The following is a 23,528-nucleotide window of genomic DNA, read 5'->3' as shown; positions in this document are numbered from 1 at the left end:
TTTCATGTTTTTTAATAATTTTTTGACAAATAAAAATGTACTCTGTTTTTAAAAAAAATATATTCTTTTCTTACTGGAGTTGCGGGATGACAAAGAGTGTCTAATATATTTTTATATATTTTTCATATATATATATATCTGTTTCAATGAAGGACTGCACTCACTGGATTTAGATACAGAATTAAATATTTATTGTGGTAACGTTTCGGGGTTCGCAGACCCCTTCCTCAGACCAGGAGGGGGTCTGCGAACCCCGAAACGTTACCACAATAAATATTTAATTCTTTATCTAAATCCAGTGAGTGCAGTCCTTAATTGAAACAGACTGTAAATACTACCAACTTGGCACCCTGGTTGATGATCTAATTGTATTGCGAGTGCAGATACACAGGAAGGAGATATATATATATATATATATATATATATATATATATATATATATATATATATATAACAGTAGCAGAGATGTGCACTCTCACTTAGTGACAACTGCCAGGGTGCTAGTAAAGATCTATATAGAAAGAAAAAACAAACTTGCACTCGCTGGTCTTTTTAGTGATATAATTTACTGCAAAATTGTGACGTTTCGAGGACAAAATCCCCTTCCTCAGATTTTGTCCTCGAAACGTCACAATTTTGCAGTAAATTATATCACTAAAAAGACCAGCGAGTGCAAGTTTGTTTTTTCTTTCTATATGGATTTTTACTAGCACCCTGGCAGTTGTCACTAAGTGAGAGTGCACATCTCTGCTACTGTTTATATATATATATATATATATCTCCTTCCTGTGTATCTGCACTCGCAATACAATTAGATCATCAACCAGGGTGCCAAGTTGGTAGTATTTACAGTCTGTTTCAATTAAGGACTGCACTCACTGGATTTAGATAAAGAATTAAATATTTATTGTGGTAACGTTTCGGGGTTCGCAGACCCCCTCCTGGTCTGAGGAAGGGGTCTGCGAACCCCGAAACGTTACCACAATAAATATTTAATTCTGTATCTAAATCCAGTGAGTGCAGTCCTTCATTGAAACAGATATATATATATATGAAAAATAATAAGAAAGGCACTCTCCGTATGATTAGTATAATAGCTTTACTAAGACTAATCTTAGTAAAGCTATTATACTAATCATACGGAGAGTACCTTTCTTATTATTTTTCATATATCAATGGTTTAAAGTGCACCCCGGAAGCTGGATTAAAGCAGTGAGTGTGGGATCCTTTTTGAAATTATATATATATATATATATATATATATATATATATATAACACAATCCTTGAAGTAAATCCGTCCTCCTGGGTCAACTGCATGGGTGCAAACATGTACAATATGCAACAAATGAAAGCACTCTCAGGACTTGTTAATAGTGGGTAAAAAAAACCCAGTGTTTATTGACGTTTCGGGGTTCACACAGACCCCTTCATCAGAATAAAAAACGATAGTGTTAAACAATCAAATGTGCATAACAAATACAAAACACCTGTGTCAGAATATTCAGTTCCTGTGTATGGTAGTGGAACGCACGCCATGTGTTCCACTCAGACCGGAAATACCCTCATATCCGGTTGTACAGTGAAGTGTTAAAACATACAAATTCAAATTTGAAAAGAACAAAACTTTCTTAGTCATGAATAAATACAAAGTTAATCATGCTGTTTCCTGTAAAATATACATCGTGGGATGATACATCTAGCTTTAAATATTACAATACACACTCCCATAGAGTATAAACTCGTGAATAGAACGCATGTGTGCGTTTCAACAAAACCGAAAGTCTCACCGCTTCCAGTCATACAGCAATGCGATTGCTGTATGACAGGAAGCAGGTGAGACTTTCGGTTTTGTTGAAACGCACAAAAGCTGCACCCAGGTGGTAAATCGCCATAGAACAGGCTAACAATGGTATTGAGTCCTGTGAGTGCACGTATGTATGTATGTATGTATATATGTATATGTATATATATATATATATATATATATATATATATCCTATATTATAAAAGACAAGTGTTTGTCTGAAGCCGTCATGCGCACTACAGACAAACACTTGGCCTTAGATTCTATTCTCGCGCCCCTCGGCATAGCTGACAGATTGGGAGCGCGAGGTACACAGCATACAAGCAGCTGTGAGATAGGGAGCGCGAGCTACTCAACAGCTGTGAGGTCTGCTGCGTGAGAAGCGGCAACGCGCTCCCCAGACCTCACAGCTGTTTGTGGCCGACGGGAGCGTCGCGAGGGGCGTGGCCGGGCGGGGTCCCGCGAAGACAGAGCCAGAGAGGGAGCAGGAGGGGGGGGGGCAGAGAGCCAAAGAGAAGGGGGGGGGCAGAGAGCCAAAGAGAAGGGGGGGGGGGCAGAGAGCCAAAGAGAAGGGGGGGGCAGAGAGCCAAAGAGAAGGGGGGGGGGGGCAGAGAGCCAAAGAGAAGGGGGGGCAGAGAGCCAAAGAGAAGGGGGGGCAGAGAGCCAAAGAGAAGGGGGGGCAGAGAGCCAAAGAGAAGGGGGGCCAGAGAGCCAAAGAGAAGGGGGGGCCAGAGAGCCAAAGAGAAGGGGGGGGGCAGAGAGCCAAAGAGAAGGGGGGGGGCAGAGAGCCAAAGAGAAGGGGGGGGGCAGAGAGTCAAAGAGAAGGGGGGGGGCAGAGAGCCAAAGAGAAGGGGGGGGGGGCAGAGAGCCAAAGAGAAGGGGGGGGCAGAGAGCCAAAGAGAAGGGGGGGGGGCAGAGAGCCAAAGAGAAGGGGGGGGCAGAGAGCCAAAGAGAAGGGGGGGGCAGAGAGCCAAAGAGAAGGGGGGGGCAGAGAGCCAAAGAGAAGGGGGGGGCAGAGAGCCAAAGAGAAGGGGGGGGGGCAGAGAGCCAAAGAGAAGGGGGGGGGGCAGAGAGCCAAAGAGAAGGGGGGGGGCAGAGAGCCAAAGAGAAGGGGGGGGGGGCAGAGAGCCAAAGAGAAGGGGGGGGGCAGAGAGCCAAAGAGAAGGGGGGGGGGCAGAGAGCCAAAGAGAAGGGGGGGGGGCAGAGAGCCAAAGAGAAGGGGGGGGGGGCAGAGAGCCAAAGAGAAGGGGGGGGCAGAGAGCCAAAGAGAAGGGGGGGCAGAGAGCCAAAGAGAAGGGGGGGGCAGAGAGCCAAAGAGAAGGGGGGGCAGAGAGCCAAAGAGAAGGGGGGGCAGAGAGCCAAAGAGAAGGCGGGGGGGCAGAGAGCCAAAGAGAAGGCGGGGGGGCAGAGAGCCAAAGAGAAGGCGGGGGGGGGCAGAGAGCCAAAGAGAAGGGGGGGGCAGAGAGCCAAAGAGAAGGGGGGGGCAGAGAGCCAAAGAGAAGGGGGGGGGCAGAGAGCCAAAGAGAAGGGGGGGCAGAGAGCCAAAGAGAAGGGGGGGCAGAGAGCCAAAGAGAAGGGGGGGCAGAGAGCCAAAGAGAAGGGGGGGCAGAGAGCCAAAGAGAAGGGGGGGGCAGAGAGCCAAAGAGAAGGGGGGGCAGAGAGCCAAAGAGAAGGGGGGGCCAGAGAGCCAAAGAGAAGGGGGGGGGCAGAGAGCCAAAGAGAAGGGGGGGGCAGAGAGCCAAAGAGAAGGGGGGGGCAGAGAGCCAAAGAGAAGGGGGGGGGGCAGAGAGCCAAAGAGAAGGGGGGGGCAGAGAGCCAAAGAGAAGGGGGGGCAGAGAGCCAAAGAGAAGGGGGGGGGCAGAGAGCCAAAGAGAAGGGGGGGCAGAGAGCCAAAGAGAAGGGGGGGGCAGAGAGCCAAAGAGAAGGGGGGGGCAGAGAGCCAAAGAGAAGGGGGGGGCAGAGAGCCAAAGAGAAGGGGGGGGGGCAGAGAGCCAAAGAGAAGGGGGGGGGGGCAGAGAGCCAAAGAGAAGGGGGGGGGCAGAGAGCCAAAGAGAAGGGGGGGGCAGAGAGCCAAAGAGAAGGGGGGGGCAGAGAGCCAAAGAGAAGGGGGGGGCAGAGAGCCAAAGAGAAGGGGGGGGGCAGAGAGCCAAAGAGAAGGGGGGGGGCAGAGAGCCAAAGAGAAGGGGGGGGCAGAGAGCCAAAGAGAAGGGGGGGGGGCAGAGAGCCAAAGAGAAGGGGGGGGGGCAGAGAGCCAAAGAGAAGGGGGGCAGAGAGCCAAAGAGAAGGGGGGGCAGAGAACCAAAGAGAAGGGGGGGGCAGAGAGCCAAAGAGAAGGGGGGGGGCAGAGAGCCAAAGAGAAGGGGGGGGCAGAGAGCCAAAGAGAAGGGGGGGGGGGGAGAGAGAGCCAAAGAGAAGGGGGGGGAGAGAGCCAAAGAGAAGGGGGGAAGAGAGCCAAAGAGAAGGGGGGGAAGAGAGCCAAAGAGAAGGGGGGGAGAGCCAAAGAGGGGGGGAGAGAGAGAGCCAAAGAGGAAAAAGAGCCAAAAAGGAGAGAGAGCCAAAGAGGGGGGGGGGGAGAGCCAAAGAGGGGGGAGAGAGAGCCAAAGAGGGGGGGGAGAGAGCCAAAGGGGGGGGGGGAGAGAGCCAAAGGGGGGGAGAGCCAAAGAGGGGGGAGAGAGAGAGCCAAAGAGGAAAGAGAGCCAAAGAGGAGAGCAAAAGAGGGGAGAGAGCCAAAGAGGGGGGAGAGAGAGAGCCAAAGAGGGGGGGGAGAGCCAAAGAGGGGAGGGGAGAGCAAAAGAGGGGGGGGGAGAGCCAAAGAGGAGAGAGAGCCAAAGAGGGGGGAGAGAGAGCCAAAGAGGGGGGAGAGAGAGCCAAAGAGGGGGGGCAGAGAGCCAAAGAGAAGGCGGGGGGGGCAGAGAGCCAAAGAGAAGGCGGGGGGGGGGCAGAGAGCCAAAGAGAAGGGGGGGGCAGAGAGCCAAAGAGAAGGGGGGGGCAGAGAGCCAAAGAGAAGGGGGGGGCAGAGAGCCAAAGAGAATGGGGGGGCAGAGAGCCAAAGAGAAGGGGGGCAGAGAGCCAAAGAGAAGGGGGGGCAGAGAACCAAAGAGAAGGGGGGGGCAGAGAGCCAAAGAGAAGGGGGGGGGCAGAGAGCCAAAGAGAAGGGGGGGGAGAGAGAGCCAAAGAGAAGGGGGGGGAGAGAGAGCCAAAGAGAAGGGGGGGGGGAGAGAGCCAAAGAGAAGGGGGGGAAGAGAGCCAAAGAGAAGGGGGGGAAGAGAGCCAAAGAGAAGGGGGGGAGAGCCAAAGAGGGGGGAGAGAGAGAGAGACAAAGAGGAAAAAGAGCCAAAAAGGAGAGAGAGCCAAAGAGGGGGGAGAGAGAGCCAAAGAGGGGGGAGAGAGAGCCAAAGAGGGGGGGAGAGAGAGCCAAAGAGGGGGGGAGAGAGCCAAAGGGGGGGGGGGGGAGAGCCAAAGGGGGGGAGAGAGAGAGCCAAAGAGGAAAGAGAGCCAAAGAGGAGAGCAAAAGAGGGGAGAGAGCCAAAGAGGGGGGAGAGAGAGCCAAAGAGGGGGGGGCAGAGCCAAAGAGGGGGGGGGAGAGCGCCAAAGAGGGGGGAGAGAGCCAAAGAGGGGAGGGGAGAGCAAAAGAGGGGGGGGGAGAGCCAAAGAGGGGGGAGAGAGAGAGCCAAAGAGGAGAGAGAGCCAAAGAGGGGGGAGAGAGAGCCAAAGAGGGGGGAGAGAGAGCCAAAGAGGGGGGAGAGAGAGCCAAAGAGGGGGGAGAGAGAGCCAAAGAGGGGGGGAGAGCCAAAGAGGGGCGAGAGAGAGCAAAAGAAAGGATGGAGAGAGCCAAAGAGGGGAGAGAGAGAGCAAAAGAGGGGAGAGAGAGAGCAAAAGAGGGGAGAGAGAGAACAAAGGAGAGGGGGGAAAGAAAGCAAAAGAGAGGGGGGAAGAGAGAGCAAAAGAAAGGGGGGAGAGAGCAAGGGGTGGGACCGCTGTTCTGAAAAAAATGGCCCGTGTACACGGGCTTTAGTACTAGTATATATATATATATATATATATACACATACACATACAACACACAGAGAAAACCCAGCACTCACTTACAAGCTCTCAGCTAAGATTTAAAAGCAAAAATGGAAAGGTTAGTCACCGCATCTGGCCAAATGGGACAAGCTCAGATACCACGTCAAGGTCCTCTCCAATACCCGACGGTGACTAACCTTTCCATTTTTGCTTTTAAATCTTAGCTGAGAGCTTGTAAGTGAGTGTTGGGTTTTCTCTGTGTGTTGTATTAATTTGTTTTGTAATTTTCCCTATGGTTCTTGCACCCAGACCTGTCTGGGGTTAACTGCTTGTGGCTCTGGGGACAGCACAGCTTCCTGTGAGTGCCAGTGGCACCCAGGGCTGAGCATGTTGCAGGGTCATAGGATGTGTACCCGGTCCGGTATGAGAGTGCAGTTCCCTTCCGTGTTTTGTGTATATATATATATATATATATATATATATATATATATATATATATATATATATATACACATATATATATATATATATACATATACACACACACACACACACAGGGGATATAAAAAAAAAGTCTACACACCCCTGTTAAAATGTCAGGTTTCTGTGATGTAAAAAAATGAGACAAAGATAAATCATTTCAGAACTTTTTCCACCTTTAATGTGACCTATAAACTGTACAACTCAATTGAAAAACAAACTGAAATGTTTTAGGTAGAGGGAAGAAAAAATATAAAAATAAAATAATATGGTTGCATAATTGTGCACACCCTTAAACTAATACTTTGTTTAAGCACCTTTTGATTTTATTACAGCACTCAGTCTGTAGTCAGCACTCAGAAATATGAAGAATACGTGAGATTGTTGTCACATGTACCACACAGCCAGTACTTGCCAGATATTCCTGCAGCTCCTTTAATGTTGCTGTAGGCCTCTTGGTAGCCTCCCAGACCAGTTTTCCTCTTGCCTTTTCATTAATTTTGGAGGCTCTTGGTAATGTCACTGTTGTGCCATATTTTTTCCACTTGATGATGACTGTCTTCACTGTGTTCCATGGTTTATCTAATGCCTTGGAAATTCTTTTGTACCCTTCTCCTGACTGATACTTTTTAACAATGCGATCCCTCTGATGCTTTGGAAGCTGTCTGTGGACCATGGCTTTTGCTGTAGGATGCGACTAAGAAAATTTCAGGAAAGACCAACTAGAGCAGCTGAACTTTATTTGGGGTTAATCAGAGGCACTTTAAATGATGACAGGTGTGTGCTGACTCCTATTTAACATGATTTTGAATGTGATTGCTTAATTCTGAACACAGCTACATCCCCACTTATAAGCACACTTATGCATCCACATTATTTTTTTTGTTTTGTTTTCTTCCCTCCACCTAAAAGATTTTAGTTTGTTTTTCAGTTGTGCAGTTTATAGGTCACATTAAAGGTGGAAAAAGTTCTGAAATTATTTATCTTTGTCTCATTTTTTGACGTCACAGAAACCTGACATTTTAACAGGGGTGTGTAGACATTTTATATTATATGTATATATATATATATATATATATATATATATATATATATATATATATATATATATATATATATATATATATATATATATATATATATATAGTTTTGGGCTTTAGTTTTGAGAATTTGGGCAGTTCTGCTATAGTAAATAAGAGTTAGCCCATTGCATCATTTTAGACATCTTTTTACTTTTTTGGGTAATGTTACAAAAATTCCTGAATTTTCTGAAGAATACATAGCTAGTGGAAACTGTCATCCCCTGAATATATTTTTTAATATATAGTTTTTATAGGCAAAGAAAAACAAAAACAAAGACTCTATGAACTGAGTGATAGCAAAATGCTAAAAATTCTTCTCTGAAATTCATTGTAGTGAAGTAGTTAATAAAAATACCTAAAGGATCACTAAGCACATGGGAAATAATCAATCAATCGATAGTAATATAACAATATATTAATTGCTTACCATGCTTATAAAAACAACCATTGCATTATTTTTTTATATATTACAAGTTTGGCAAAATTGCCTTGAAGCCTTGCCCTCACGGGAGCGCGCTTCCATAGGCTCCAATGGGAGCCTCGTTCTCATGCTGTGAGACACGGCAAAGCACCTAGCATGGCAAAGCACCAAGGTCTGACCTCTGGTTAATTGCGTTAAGCGCAAAGTGCTCCAGCGAGCTCACGGGAGCATTAACCAGCCACTTGTAATGGTTGGTTAGTTAACGTGCACCCATAAAAATTTGCCCCTTTACAGGCGCACGTTAAAATGTCGCTCCACTTATAATCTAGCCCTGTATGTATGCCTGCTGGACCCTTTCTAGGCCTCAAAGCTGTGAAATACAAATCCTACAAAAATTATGTGATGGCTCCTAGATATTTAACAAATATGTCAAGCCCTGGTCTATCGTTTATAATAATCAGTACATATGTTTAATGCCTTACCTGAGAGAGATACTGATGGACGAGATAAAGGAACCGATGGAGTCAAAACAGAAATAATCAGCGTAAGTAAACCAAGAAACAAGAATATTCTTCCTGCCCATACAGCAATGTCTGTAAAACAAAAAAACAGAAAACGGTTTCAGAAAGGATTATACATCAACCTATTAAATGTCTGTCACATATATTCAGCAGAGTAATGTAATCCAATAAAGAAAATGACTAATGTAATTCATATGTAACATTTGCTGCAAGTTTTTCCTTCATATTTTGTCTAAACCTTGTCAAACCTACCATACAGATGTTACAGTAGGTAAATAAGACTAGATATTGGTTTTTGCTTGACATATGCCCTGCAAACAATAGTATCTGTTCCATATCACAGATAATGGTTTGGGTTTGACAAGTGCCATACAAACAATGACATCTGTACCATAGCGTGGATTATGGCTTGGTTTTGACAGATGTCCCACAAAAAATGACATCTGTACCATAGCGTAGATTATGACTTGGGTTTGATAGATGTCCCACAAACAATGACATCTGTACCAAAGTGTAGATTATGACTTGGGTTTGACAAGTGCAATATAAACAATGACATCTGTACCATAATGTGGATAATGGCGAGGGTTTGACAAGTGCCATATAAACAACGACGTCACATCTGTACCATAATGTGGATAATGGCTTGGGTTTGACAGGTGCCATACAGACTGACATCTGTGCCATAGTGTGGATAATGACTAGGGTTTGACAGGTGCCATACAGACTGACATCTGTACCATAGTGTGGATAATGGCTTGGGTTTAACAGGTGCCATACAGACTGACATCTGTACCATAGTGTGGATAATGACTAGGGTTTGACAGGTGCCATACAGACTGACATCTGTGCCATAGTGTGGATAATGACTAGGGTTTGACAGGTGCCATACAGACTGACATCTGTACCATAATGTGGATAATGGCTTGGGTTTAACAGGTGCCATACAGACTGACATCTGTACCATAGTGTGGATAATGACTAGGGTTTGACAGGTGCCATACAGACTGACATCTGTACCATAATGTGGATAATGACTAGGGTTTGACAGGTGCCATACAGACTGTCATCTGTACCATAGTGTGGATAATGGCTAGGGTTTGACAGGTGAAATACAGACTGACATCTGTACCATAGTGTGGATAATGGCTAGGGTTTGACAGGTGCCATACAGACTGACATCTGTACCATAGTGTGGATAATGGCTAGGATTTGACAGGTGCCATACAGACTGATATCTGTACCATAGTGTGGATAATGGCTAGGGTTTAACAGGTGCCATACAGACTGACATCTGTACCAAAGTGTGGATAATGGCTTGGGTTTAACAGGTGCCATACAGACTGACATCTGTACCATAGTGTGGATAATGGCTAGGGTTTGACAGGTGAAATACAGACTGACATCTGTACCATAGTGTGGATAATGGCTAGGATTTGACAGATGCCATACAGACTGACATCTGTACCATAGTGTGGATAATGACTAGGGTTTGACAGGTGCCATACAGACTGACATCTGTACCATAGTGTGGATAATGGCTTGGGTTTAACAGGTGCCATACAGACTGACATCTGTACCATAGTGTGGATAATGGCTAGGGTTTAACAGGTGCCATACAGACTGACATCTGTACCAAAGTGTGGATAATGGCTTGGGTTTAACAGGTGCCATACAGACTGACATCTGTACCATAGTGTGGATAATGGCTAGGGTTTAACAGGTGCCATACAGACTGTCATCTGTACCATAGTGTGGATAATGGCTAGGGTTTGACAGGTGAAATACAGACTGACATCTGTACCATAGTGTGGATAATGGCTAGGGTTTGACAGGTGCCATACAGACTGACATCTGTACCATAGTGTGGATAATGGCTAGGATTTGACAGGTGCCATACAGACTGATATCTGTACCATAGTGTGGATAATGGCTTGGGTTTAACAGGTGCCATACAGACTGACATCTGTACCATAGTGTGGATAATGGCTTGGGTTTAACAGGTGCCATACAGACTGACATCTGTACCATAGTGTGGATAATGGCTTGGGTTTAACAGGTGCCATACAGACTGACATCTGTACCATAGTGTGGATAATGGCTAGGGTTTGACAGGTGAAATAAAGACTGACATCTGTACCATAGTGTGGATAATGGCTAGGGTTTGACAGGTGAAATAAAGACTGACATCTGTACCAAAGTGTGGACAATGGCTAGGGTTTGACAGGTGAAATACAGACTGACATCTGTACCATAGTGTGGATAATAGCTAGGGTTTGACAGGTGCCATACAGACTGACATCTGTACCATAGTGTGGATAATGGCTAGGGTTTGACAGGTGAAATACAGACTGAAATATGTACCATAGTGTGGATAATGGCTAGGGTTTGACAGGTGAAATACAGACTGAAATATGTACCATAGTATGGATAATGGCTAGGGTTTGACAGGTGCCATACAGACTGACATCTGTACCATAGTGTGGATAATGGCTAGGGTTTGACAGGTGAAATACAGACTGACATCTGTACCATAGTGTGGATAATGGCTAGGATTTGACAGATGTCATACAGACTGACATCTGTACCATAGTGTGGATAATGACTAGGGTTTGACAGGTGCCATACAGACTGACATCTGTACCATAGTGTGGATAATGGCTTGGGTTTAACAGGTGCCATACAGACTGACATCTGTACCATAGTGTGGATAATGGCTAGGGTTTAACAGGTGCCATACAGACTGACATCTGTACCAAAGTGTGGATAATGGCTTGGGTTTAACAGGTGCCATACAGACTGACATCTGTACCATAGTGTGGATAATGGCTAGGGTTTAACAGGTGCCATACAGACTGTCATCTGTACCATAGTGTGGATAATGGCTAGGGTTTGACAGGTGAAATACAGACTGACATCTGTACCATAGTGTGGATAATGGCTAGGGTTTGACAGGTGCCATACAGACTGACATCTGTACCATAGTGTGGATAATGGCTAGGATTTGACAGGTGCCATACAGACTGATATCTGTACCATAGTGTGGATAATGGCTTGGGTTTAACAGGTGCCATACAGACTGACATCTGTACCATAGTGTGGATAATGGCTTGGGTTTAACAGGTGCCATACAGACTGACATCTGTACCATAGTGTGGATAATGGCTTGGGTTTAACAGGTGCCATACAGACTGACATCTGTACCATAGTGTGGATAATGGCTAGGGTTTGACAGGTGAAATAAAGACTGACATCTGTACCATAGTGTGGATAATGGCTAGGGTTTGACAGGTGAAATAAAGACTGACATCTGTACCAAAGTGTGGATAATGGCTAGGGTTTGACAGGTGAAATACAGACTGACATCTGTACCATAGTGTGGATAATAGCTAGGGTTTGACAGGTGCCATACAGACTGACATCTGTACCATAGTGTGGATAATGGCTAGGGTTTGACAGGTGAAATACAGACTGAAATATGTACCATAGTGTGGATAATGGCTAGGGTTTGACAGGTGAAATACAGACTGAAATATGTACCATAGTATGGATAATGGCTAGGGTTTGACAGGTGCCATACAGACTGACATCTGTACCATAGTGTGGATAATGGCTTGGGTTTAACAGGTGCCATACAGACTGAGATCTGTACCATAGTGTGGATAATGGCTTGGGTTTGACAGGTGAAATACAGACTGAAATATGTACCATAGTATGGATAATGGCTTGGGTTTAACAGGTGCCATACAGACTGACATCTGTACCATAGTGTGGATAATGGCTTGGGTTTAACAAGTGCCATACAGACTGACATCTGTACCATAGTGTGGATAATGGCTTGGGTTTGACAGGTGCCATACAGACTGACATCTGTACCATAGTGTGGATAATGGCTAGGGTTTGACAGGTGAAATAAAGACTTACATCTGTACCATAGTGTGGATAATGGCTAGGGTTTGACAGGTGAAATAAAGACTGACATCTGTACCATAGTGTGGATAATGGCTAGGGTTTGACAGGTGAAATAAAGACTGACATCTGTACCAAAGTGTGGATAATGGCTAGGGTTTGACAGGTGAAATACAGACTGACATCTGTACCATAGTGTGGATAATAGCTAGGGTTTGACAGGTGCCATACAGACTGATATCTGTACCATAGTGTGGATAATGGCTAGGGTTTGACAGGTGAAATACAGACTGAAATATGTACCATAGTGTGGATAATGGCTAGGGTTTGACAGGTGAAATACAGACTGAAATATGTACCATAGTATGGATAATGGCTAGGGTTTGACAGGTGCCATACAGACTGACATCTGTACCATAGTGTGGATAATGGCTTGGGTTTAACAGGTGCCATACAGACTGAGATCTGTACCATAGTATGGATAATGGCTTGGGTTTGACAGGTGAAATACAGACTGAAATATGTACCATAGTATGGATAATGGCTTGGGTTTAACAGGTGCCATACAGACTGACATCTGTACCATAGTGTGGATAATGGCTTGGGTTTAACAAGTGCCATACAGACTGACATCTGTACCATAGTGTGGATAATGGCTTGGGTTTGACAGGTGCCATACAGACTGACATCTGTACCATAGTGTGGATAATGGCTAGGATTTAACAGGTGCCATACAGACTGACATCTGTACCATAGTGTGGATAATGGCTTGGGTTTAACAGGTGCCATACAGACTGACATCTGTACCATAGTGTGGATAATGGCTTGGGTTTAACAAGTGCCATACAGACTGACATCTGTACCATAGTGTGGATAATGGCTAGGGCTTGACAGGTGAAATACAGACTGACATCTGTACCATAGTGTGGATAATGGCTAGGGTTTGACAGGTGCCATACAGACTGACATCTGTACCATAGTGTGGATAATGGCTTGGGTTTGACAGGTGCCATACAGACTGACATCTGTACCAAAGTGTGGATAATGGCTTGGGTTTAACAGGTGCCATACAGACTGAGATCTGTACCATAGTGTGGATAATGGCTAGGGTTTGTCAGGTGAAATACAGACTGAAATATGTACCATAGTATGGATAATGGCTAGGGTTTGACAGGTGCCATACAGACTGACATCTGTACCATAGTATGGATAATGGCTAGGGTTTGACAGGTGCCATACAGACTGACATCTGTACCATAGTGTGGATAATGGCTTGGGTTTAACAGGTGCCATACAGACTGACATCTGTACCATAATGTGGATAATAGCTAGGGTTTAACAGGTGCCATACAGACTGACATCTGTACCATAGTGTGGATAATGGCTAGGGTTTGACAGGTGAAATAAAGACTGACATCTGTACCATAGTGTGGATAATGGCTTGGGTTTAACAGGTGCCATACAGACTGACATCTGTACCATAGTGTGGATAATGGCTTGGGTTTAACAGGTGCCATACAGACTGACATCTGTACCATAATGTGGATAATAGCTAGGGTTTAACAGGTGCCATACAGACTGACATCTGTACCATAGTGTGGATAATGGCTAGGGTTTGACAGGTGAAATAAAGACTGACATCTGTACCATAGTCTGGATAATGGCTTGGGTTTAACAAGTTCCCTACTGTATTGACATTTTGAGATTCACTTACACAATGCATCCTATACTTTTAATGGATAGTGCAAAGTGGTAGAAGTGGGTTCATTGCACTTGTATTACAAGGTGTTGGATACGTTTTGCACATTCTGTTCTTAATTAACGCTTTTGAAAACCTGTTATTAACTTATCACTTAATATTGTACATTCAAATGCTATAAAAATTAAAAACCCCACTTAACTGAATAGAATTTTTGTGCTCAGCCGCATTTGTGTTATCGAACATGAATAATTTTAGTATGATCCCTCATACAAATCTACATGATGGAAATTATGCATTCGTGCTATCCAACATTAGTACTGTAGTGTGCATAATACTGATGCTTACAAAATAAATAACTATATATTGTACGACCGCAGTGTTAAATTACCATTATGGTGATAAAATTAAAATGCTTTAATTCTTCAGAGCATGTCATTTTATCACTAGCGACCTTGCTAGTGTTTCATTTTATCATTTGAATCGCTCTTTAAAGGCGCCATACCGCTTGAATTTTTGCAGTCTAGGCCAGAATGTGATATTTTATTAAAATAAGGGAGGCAGTCAAGTTATGTTTCTCCTTAGCCAAAGCAGAGATTATCAGTTGCCAATTTTATAAAAATGTGTATCTTTCATGTTACACAAAGGCTGCCAGATCAGACACAGTACATGAATATCTCATTTTGTTTATAATTTTGAATTGTGAAAGAATTGATCTGATTTCTTGCCAAGCAGAATCTTATAGCTGAACATAGAGCAATTAATGTATTAACATATTAAGGTTTTGAAACCGTTTTCTCAAGATGGCTTGCAATGTATTTGATTGAACAGTTGAGCAAGGCAGTATTTGCTGTATTATTGACAGATTGCTGGTACTGCCCGTAAATGACTGAGGTCAGGACTGTGAAATGTGATTATGCCCCTTAAAATACAACTGGTTGATAGATGTTAAAGGGATACTGAACCCAAATGTTTTCTTTCATGATTTAGACAGATCAGGCAATTTGAAGCAACTTTCTAATTTACTGCTATCATCATTTTTTATTCGTTCTTTTGGTATCTTTATTTGAAAAAGCAGGAATGTAAACTACATTTAGCCACGATCAGTAAGCGCTACCCAGGTGCTGAACAAAAGATGGACCGGCTCGTAAACTTAAAGGGACACTGAACCTAAAAAAAATTTCTTTTGTGATTCAGATAGAGCATGCGATTTTAAGCAACTTGCTAATTTATTCCTATTATCAATTTTTCTTTGTTCTCTTGCTATCTTTATTTGAAAAAAAGGCATCTAAGCTATTTTTTGGTTCAGCTCCTGGATAGCACTTGTTTATTGGTCAGTTAAAATTAATCCACCAATCAGCAAGGACAACCCAGGTTGTTCACCAAAAATGGGCCGGCATCTACACTTACATTCTTGCTTTTCAAATAAAGATACCAAGAGAATGAAGAAAATTTGATAAAAGGAGTAAATTAGAAAGTTGCTTAAAATTGCATGCTCTATCTGAATCATGAAAGAAAAAAATTGCGTTCAGTGCCCCTTTAAATTCCTGCTTTTTCAAATAAAGATACCAAGAGAACAAAGAAAAAACATTTGGGTTCAGTATCCCTTTAAAAACTCCATAAATTTGCATTATGAACATCAAATGTATTCCAGACAAACCCCAATCAGTTCAAGGAATTAAAGGGATTCTGAACTCATTTTTTTCCTTTCATAAATCAAATACAGCATGCAATTTTAAGCAACTTTCTAATTTACTCCTGTTATCAATTTTTCTTTGTTCCCTTACTATCTTTATTTGAAAAAGCAGGAATGTAAGCTTAGGAGCCAGACCATCTTTGGTTCAGCAACACAACCCATAAGAATGGGTAAAAAGAAATGCCTTTAGACACAAATATGAAGTTCAAGCAAATGGTATATGAAAATAAATAAAATATAACTTTTATTTGTTGTGCTTATAAAAGAGAATAGACAGCAAAAAGAACCGGAGTATGCTGCCCTACACAAAAGTTAAAAAGTAGTGAGTATGGGCTAAGGCCACCCACATCTGCCCCCATTCTCACCTCTCTAGGGGGATGCTGTGCGCATGCATGTGCACCTCATTTGAACATGGGGTTCATATCAAGAGTTTGAGTGTGCGGGAACAAGGGCAACATTCCCAACGGCAGCTTCAGCCACTGCACACCGTAGCATATGCAGGCACACCCCCTAACAGTAATTAGAACTTCTGTTCTATTCTGCAGCCACTGCACACCGTAGCATATGCAGGCACACCCCCTAACAGTAATTAGAACTTCTGGTCTATTCTGCAGCCACTGCACACCGTAGCATATGCAGGCACACCCCCTAACAGTAATTAGAACTTCTGTTCTATTCTGCAGCCACTGCACACCGTAGCATATGCAGGCACACCCCCTAACAGTAATTAGAACTTCTGTTCTATTCTGCAGCCACTGCACACCGTAGCATATGCAGGCACACCCCCTAACAGTAATTAGAACTTCTGGTCTATTCTGCAGCCACTGCACACCGTAGCATATGCAGGCACACCCCCTAACAGTAATTAGAACTTCTGCTCTATTCTGCAGCCACTCTGTGGGGCAATAACCGGACGTTTAAAAGTGCGTAGAACATGTCAGAAAGATTCATTTTTCAATGTATTTATTTTTCCCATTTGTTTCTTATTATTACACTGTTTTCTGTGGTTTTAAAAATGATGGAATTCACTATTTTATACCTCTTCAACTGATTTACTTCAAATCAGTTAGGGTCTGAAACATTGTTTGTGTTTATGCCTCATCTTGCTAAATAAAAGCTTTAGTTTAACCCTTTGGCTGCTAAGCCATTTCCCACCTGGGTGCTAATATTTTATTTTAATTTTTTTATTTTTGAAATTTTTGATTATTTTTATTTAACTTTTTTTTTTTTTACAGACCCCCAAGACTTACACTGTTGGAAAGGTTAGGCGATTACCTTTCCAACAGTGGGTCTTGGGGGTCTGTAGCTGCTTAGATGCCTGAGATGCAGGCTTCTAAGCAGCATGCCCCCTCCTCCTATACTTAACATTGTTAAGTATAAATAAAGTTGCACGGTGACGTCATCACGTAATTGCGCGTGACATCACCGCGCATCACATGAAGCCCCGGCAATGCCTGTCACTCTACAGGCACGATCGCCGGGGTAGAAGGAGTTAGGAGCCCCCAGATCTCCCTCAAGGTGGGAGAGTGCTCATGACGGCTCTGAGTCGTCATTAGCACCAGAGTGAGAAACTCTGTGACGGCTCAGAGCCGTCATTAGCACTCAAATTGTTAAGACATCCAGGAGGTGCTGCTTAACTTTTTTGACACATCAAAAAAATAATAATTGAAGTGTCACATGACACAATCTACTAGTAGATCATGCAAATGTCTGACTAGTGAATGTTACAACTCATTGCTGCAGGGTGTCTGGAGGTGATGAGTATATTTGAGTTGGTAAAATATTGAGTAAATATTGACTTATAACATATTTTTGTTTGACTTTGTGTTGCAAATAAATATTTGTTCTTTATATGACATGTTGAGGTGTCATTGGAGTCAAATGTGTCACAAGGCAAAAAACTGTGTAGAAGTTCACAATCTTTACTGTGGCATCTTAAAGGGACAGTTTTCAATTTACTTTTATCATCAAGATTGCTTTGTTCTTTTGGCATTCTTTGCTGAAAGCTAAAACAAGGTAGGTAGGCTCAAACTGATTTCTAAACTGTTAAAAACCGCCTCTTATCTCAGTGCATTTTGACAGTTTTTCACAGTCAGACAGTGCTAGTTCATGTGTGCCATATAGCTTAACATTGTGCTCACACCCGTGGAGTTACTTATAAGTCAGCACTGATTGGCTAGGATGCAAGCCTGTGATTAGGGGGCAGTCTGCAGAGGCTTAGATACAAGGTAATCACACAGGTAAAAAGTGTATTAATATAACCATGTTGGTTGTGCAAAACTGGGGAATGGGTAACAAAAAGGGGTTATCTATCTTTTTAAACAATAACAATTCTGGAGTAGACTGTCACATTAACCCCTAAAGCGCAGGTTGTTCATGTCAGCAACACCGCACTATATCTACATGCCCCCAGAAGTGAGGCATGCAGTACTAGCAAAGCTTCCCCACTGTCTGCAAAGCTGCGCTTGTAAACTCTTTAATAACAGAGCAACATACAGGGTACTTCGGTCTTTAAGGGGTTAAAGGGGCGTTAAACTGACTAGCACAACTGCAATAGGATGGTTACTACTGACAATTAGATTGTATTTTCTTGTGTGCCTGCACCTCTTTTCAAAGCTGTTCTCCTATTTTCACATCTAAAGGTACCAGGATGCTGAAGCTCCGCCTTTTCCTGCTGGGCGCCGCCATGTTGGAGCATAGAAATGATCATAGCCTGTGGTAGAAGCGCCGAATACTCACAGATCAGTGATGTTGCCTCTTTTTTGACAGCTGTATGATTTTCTTGGGTTTAGTGTGAATGATAAAGAATGTATATAGTTTCAGAGTTACAAAAAAAAATATATAAAATAAAAAGCCCTTTAGGAATAATATAGAGCAATGCAGCTGCTGCAAAAATATTAAGCTCCTGCTTTGTTTGTATCATGCACGCTAACCTGAAGCACGACACACCCATCAAAAAAAATCAACCACACGGATCTGTAAATGCGCACCACTTTTGTCATTGTCACAATACCTGTGCTCCAAGATGAGGGTGCCCATTGGTAAGTGTCGGGCTTCAGCATATGGCACCTTTAAAGGGATACCAAACCCAAGTATTTTTCTTTCATCATATTGCAACATTTGTAACAATATCATGCCTTGTAACAAACACTACTGCAATTTAGTGCTCAACAACGTACAGCATTGTTACAAATATTGTTTAAGGGACAGTTTACTCCAGAATTGTTATTGTTTAAAAAGTTAGATAATCCCTTTATTACCCATTTCTAATTTACTCCTATTATCATTTTTTCTTCAGTCTCTTGTTATCTCTATTTGAAAAAGTAAGAATGTAAGCATAGGAGTCGGCCCATTTTTGGTTCAGCATCTGGGTTGCACTTTCTGATTGGTGTCTAAATGTAGCCACCAATCAGCAAGCACTCCACAGGTGCCGAACCAAAAATGGGCTGGTGTTCTATCAGATTCTGCTCCTTTGTCAGAATCTGCTCCCTCTGACTGTGCATGCTCTGTATGACGTAATCGCACTCCACATATGTTAAATTGTAATGTGTGGAATGCGATTTTGTCAATTAGCAACATGCGCAATCAGAGGGAGCAGATTCTGACAAGGAAGTTGTGTTGGATCTTGCTGCCGCCACGATTGTGCTGTTGACATTTAATACTGTCCCACAAATTAAAAGTATATATATATATATATATATATATATATATATATATATACATATACACACACACATATACATATATATATATATATATATACATATACACACACAAAAGACACAGTTCAATGAAAGCACATTGTTGCATATTTCATCACCGTGAGAAGTGATTGAAGTGATTGAGCTTTGGGGTGGGTGGGTGTGTGTGTGGAGATATATAGATATATATATAAAAATACACTTTTAATTTGTGGGACAGTATTACATTTCAACAGCGCATGCGTGGCGGCAGCAAGATCCGACACAACTTCTTTGTCAGAATCTGCTCCCTCTGAATGCGCATGACATAATCGCATTCTACACATTCCTATTTAACATATGTGGAGCGCAATTACGTCATACAGAGCATGCGCAGTTAGAGGGAGCAGATTCTGACAAAGGAGCAGAATCTGGTAGAACACCGGCTCTAAAAGGGACAATAAACCCAAAATGTTTCTTTCATGATTCAGATAGAGAATACAATTTCAAAGAACATTCCAATGTACTTCTATTATCTAATTTGCTTCATTCTTTAGCTATCCTTTGTTAAAAAATAGCAATGCACATGGGTGAGCCAATCACACGAGGCATCTATGTACAGCAACTACTGAGCCTATCTAGATATGCTTTTCAGCAAACGATATCAAGAGAATGAAGCAATTTAGATAATAGAAGAAAATTAGAAAGTTGTTTAAAAATCACATACTCTTTCTAAATCATGAAATAAAAAATGTTGGGTTTCATATCCCTTTAAACTTAAATTCAAATAAAGATACCAAGAGAACAAATAAAAAATGATAATAGGAGTAAATTAGAAAGTTGCTTAAAATTGCATGCTCTATCTGAATCATGAAAGTTTAGACTATTCCTTTAATATACTCTATATCTCAGTGATTATCTTGTATCTAAGCCTCTGCAGACTGCCCCCTTATTTCAGTTATTTTGACAGATTTGCATTTTAGCCAATCAATGCCCTCTCATAAGTAACTCCACGGCATGAGCACGTTATCTATACAGCACACATGAACTAGCACCCTCTAGCTGTGAAAAACTGTCAAATGGATTCAGATAAGAGGCAGTCTTAAAGAGCTTAGAAATTAGCATATAAGCCTATCTAGGTTTAGCTTTCAACTAAGAATAACAAAAGAACAAAGCAAATTTGATGATAAAAGTAAATTGGAAAGTTGTTTAAAATTGCATGCCCTATCTGAATCATGAAAGTTACATTTTCACTAGACTGTCCCTTTACTAATCAGCTGATTATTTCACCGGTGCTTCAGTTCAGATATCCTCAAAATGTGGCCTGTTAAGGAGGCATAAGGACAGGCTTGAAAACCAGTCATCTAGTTCAATGTGACCTGGATTTTGAACCATTTGCAAATAAGGCAGTATGCTGTTCCAATATTGACACCATATAACCTTGATACAAATTTCCTATAATGATTTTGTTAGAGCCTGTAATTTTAAAACTAGCGACCCTTTAATGTTATGTGATAAACCTCCGCAAAGGGGTTAAACCATTCTGGAGCCGCAGAGCACTTCTGGTCTTAAGAGGACACTACAGCTGACTAAATCAGCTGCGGTAGTCACACAGCGTGTCACTTTTTGACTATAATGGCCCATTAATAGTCTATTTATTAAGAGGTGAATGATGGGTGAATTGAAACATTTCAATTCCCACCATTAACTATGCATTATGAAGGGCCAAACCCAGTGAGTATCTCCTGCAAAAAGGGCTGAGTTATCCCTGCACATTGCATAGTTAAAGGGACATGAAACCCAAAAAAATATTTCATGATTCAGATAGAGAATATAATTTTAAACAACTTTCCAATTTATTTCTATTATTCAATTTGCTTCCTTATCTTGTTATCATTTGCTGAAAGGTTTATCTAGGCAAGTTCATGAGCAGCAGAGAATCTAGGTTCTAGCTGTTGATTGGTGGCTGCATAAATATATTGAATGTGATTGGCTCACCAATGTGTTCAGTTAGAAACCATTAGTGCATTGCTGCTCCTTCAAAAAATGATACCAAGAGAATGAAACAGATTAGATAATAGAAGTAAATTAGAAAGTTGTTTAAAATTGTAGTCTCTATCTGAATCATGAAATATTTTTTGGGGGGTTTCATGTCCCTTTAATGCTGTGTACAATTCATCTAAAATAGGAGAAATGCAGGTGAAGTATATGCAGCATTAACTATGAATTGTACAGGGCTAACTCAGCTCTTCTTGCAGGGAAGTCACCTATAATTCATCTCTGTGAATAGAGCCCATTAGGGTTTATATTGAAGCACCTTGCAATTTGATATTTTAGATTGTCTCTATGAGCAACAATTCATATACATAATTTCACCAAACAGATACAACCATACACATATATTAAATATGTGCATTTTACATTTTGGAAATACAGCTTTACAACAGTGCAATTAACACAGACACAGGTATTAATATGATTAAATCGAGGTAAGATCATTTAAGAGGATCAAACATGATTATGTTGTCAGTTCCCCAAATCATTAATGGGATTACACTAATGACATTAGATTAGAAGATTACATTTTCACAGTCATTCCCTGCTCACACAGGTACACATACAGTCTAATATGTATCATAGAAATAATATTAAAATATCACATCAGATACTTAGCACATTTCAATAATCTTACTGTAATATGAAATATTAGCTGCACAGCACACGTACCTATTTCGTGCCTCCATAACCCGAGATATATAACAGAGGAAACCCCCAGTAAACATAACAGGAAAGTTCTGTTTCCAACCATTGCTGTGTGTGATATTGATTCCTGCTGCTGACAGCCTGTGTGTACACGTGACCGGAACAAGGAAGAAGGCTGCAGACAGAACCACAGGGATCTCATCTCTATTCATGTTGAATTGATCAGACAAGTGCTGTTAATGGATTACTTCATACACATATGAATAGTTGAAAGCAGAATAACATATATGTCTCTGTAAAGGAGAGAGCAAAATGACAATGGAAAGTATTTTTGGTATTACTAGTTTATTTTTTTTTGGTATTACTAGTTTATTTTTTTTATACATAATACATAGGATTATATTATCACTGAAGGAGGGGTTGCTGTTAACAAAATGTTAGCATTTCTATCCTGCTTTTAGATGTTTATATATTCTCTTGTTAATAAAACATTTGTGTCTCTGATAAAAGCAGGTTTGTTGTTTGTTTTTTTCTTTTAAAATGGATGGCATTTCAAAAGGTATCACATTTTACTGTGTTGTCAAAAAATGATTTGAAAAGAAATTGAATAAATAACTAAATTGGTTATTTTTATTGAATATCAAGAATTTACTACACAAGTACCTTAAACTTTCTTAAAAGGACATGATACACACAAATTTTGTATATAAAACAGCAATAGTTAAATATTAAAGGGGCAGTAAACTCAAAATTACTAATGATTCAGATAAAGCATGAAATTGTATACAACTTTCTAATTTATATCTATTATGACATTTTCTTTCATTTGTTGGAAAGCATATCTAGGTTAGCTCAGGAGCAGCAATGCACCACTTGGAGCTAGCTGCTGATTAGTGGCTCTTCATTAAAGTGACACTAAACCCAATTTTTTTTTCTTTCAAGATTCAGATAGAGCATGCATTTCTAATTTCTAACTCTCTAATTTACACCTATTATCAATTTTTCTTCTTTCTCTTGCTATCTTTATTTAAAAAGCAGGAATGTGATGCACAGGAGCCGGCCCATTTTCGGTTGAGAACCTGGGTTATGCTTGCTTATTGGTGGGTAAATGTAATCCTCCAATAAGCAAGCACTATCCATGGTGCTGAACCTAAAATGGGCTGGCTGTTAAAATTTACGTTCCTGCTTTTAAAATAAAGATATCAAGAGAACGAAGAAAAATTGATAATAGGAGTAAATTAGAAAGTTGCTTAAAATGTCATGCTCTATCTGAATCATTAAATAAAAAAATTGGGTTTAGTGTCCCTTTAACTCATCAAATGTGTTCAGCTCGCTCCCAGCAGTGCATTACTTCAACAAAGGATACCAAGAGAATGAAGCAAATGTGATGATAAAAGTAAATTGTAAAGTTGTTTAAAATTGTATGCACTATTTGAATAATGAGTTCCAAATTACTTGTTATACATATTGTAGACATTTAAATGTATGCCAAATTATTCCTTCATTTTTATTCTTGTATTTTAA

At 41.8% G+C, this 23,528-nt stretch overlaps 1 protein-coding gene across 1 annotated transcript in view; it reads right to left on the bottom strand.

Annotated features, from left to right (window-relative positions):
• UBXN8 (UBX domain protein 8) overlaps positions 1–22,144 on the bottom strand; it is a 278,561-nt gene extending 256,417 nt beyond the window's left edge. The window contains exons 1-2 of the mRNA XM_053703222.1: positions 22,029–22,144; positions 8,279–8,389 (exon numbers count right to left, since the gene is read on the bottom strand). Of these exons, the coding sequence (XP_053559197.1) occupies positions 8,279–8,389; positions 22,029–22,110 (193 nt within the window). The 5' untranslated portion in view covers positions 22,111–22,144. The remainder of the gene's footprint in view (positions 1–8,278; positions 8,390–22,028) is intronic.
• Positions 22,145–23,528: the final 1,384 nt, after the last annotated feature.

Source organism: Bombina bombina, chromosome 2 (assembly GCF_027579735.1).
Source record: "Bombina bombina isolate aBomBom1 chromosome 2, aBomBom1.pri, whole genome shotgun sequence".
Classification (NCBI taxonomy): Eukaryota; Metazoa; Chordata; class Amphibia; order Anura; family Bombinatoridae; genus Bombina; species Bombina bombina.
This window is presented reverse-complemented; position numbering and strand designations above follow the sequence as displayed.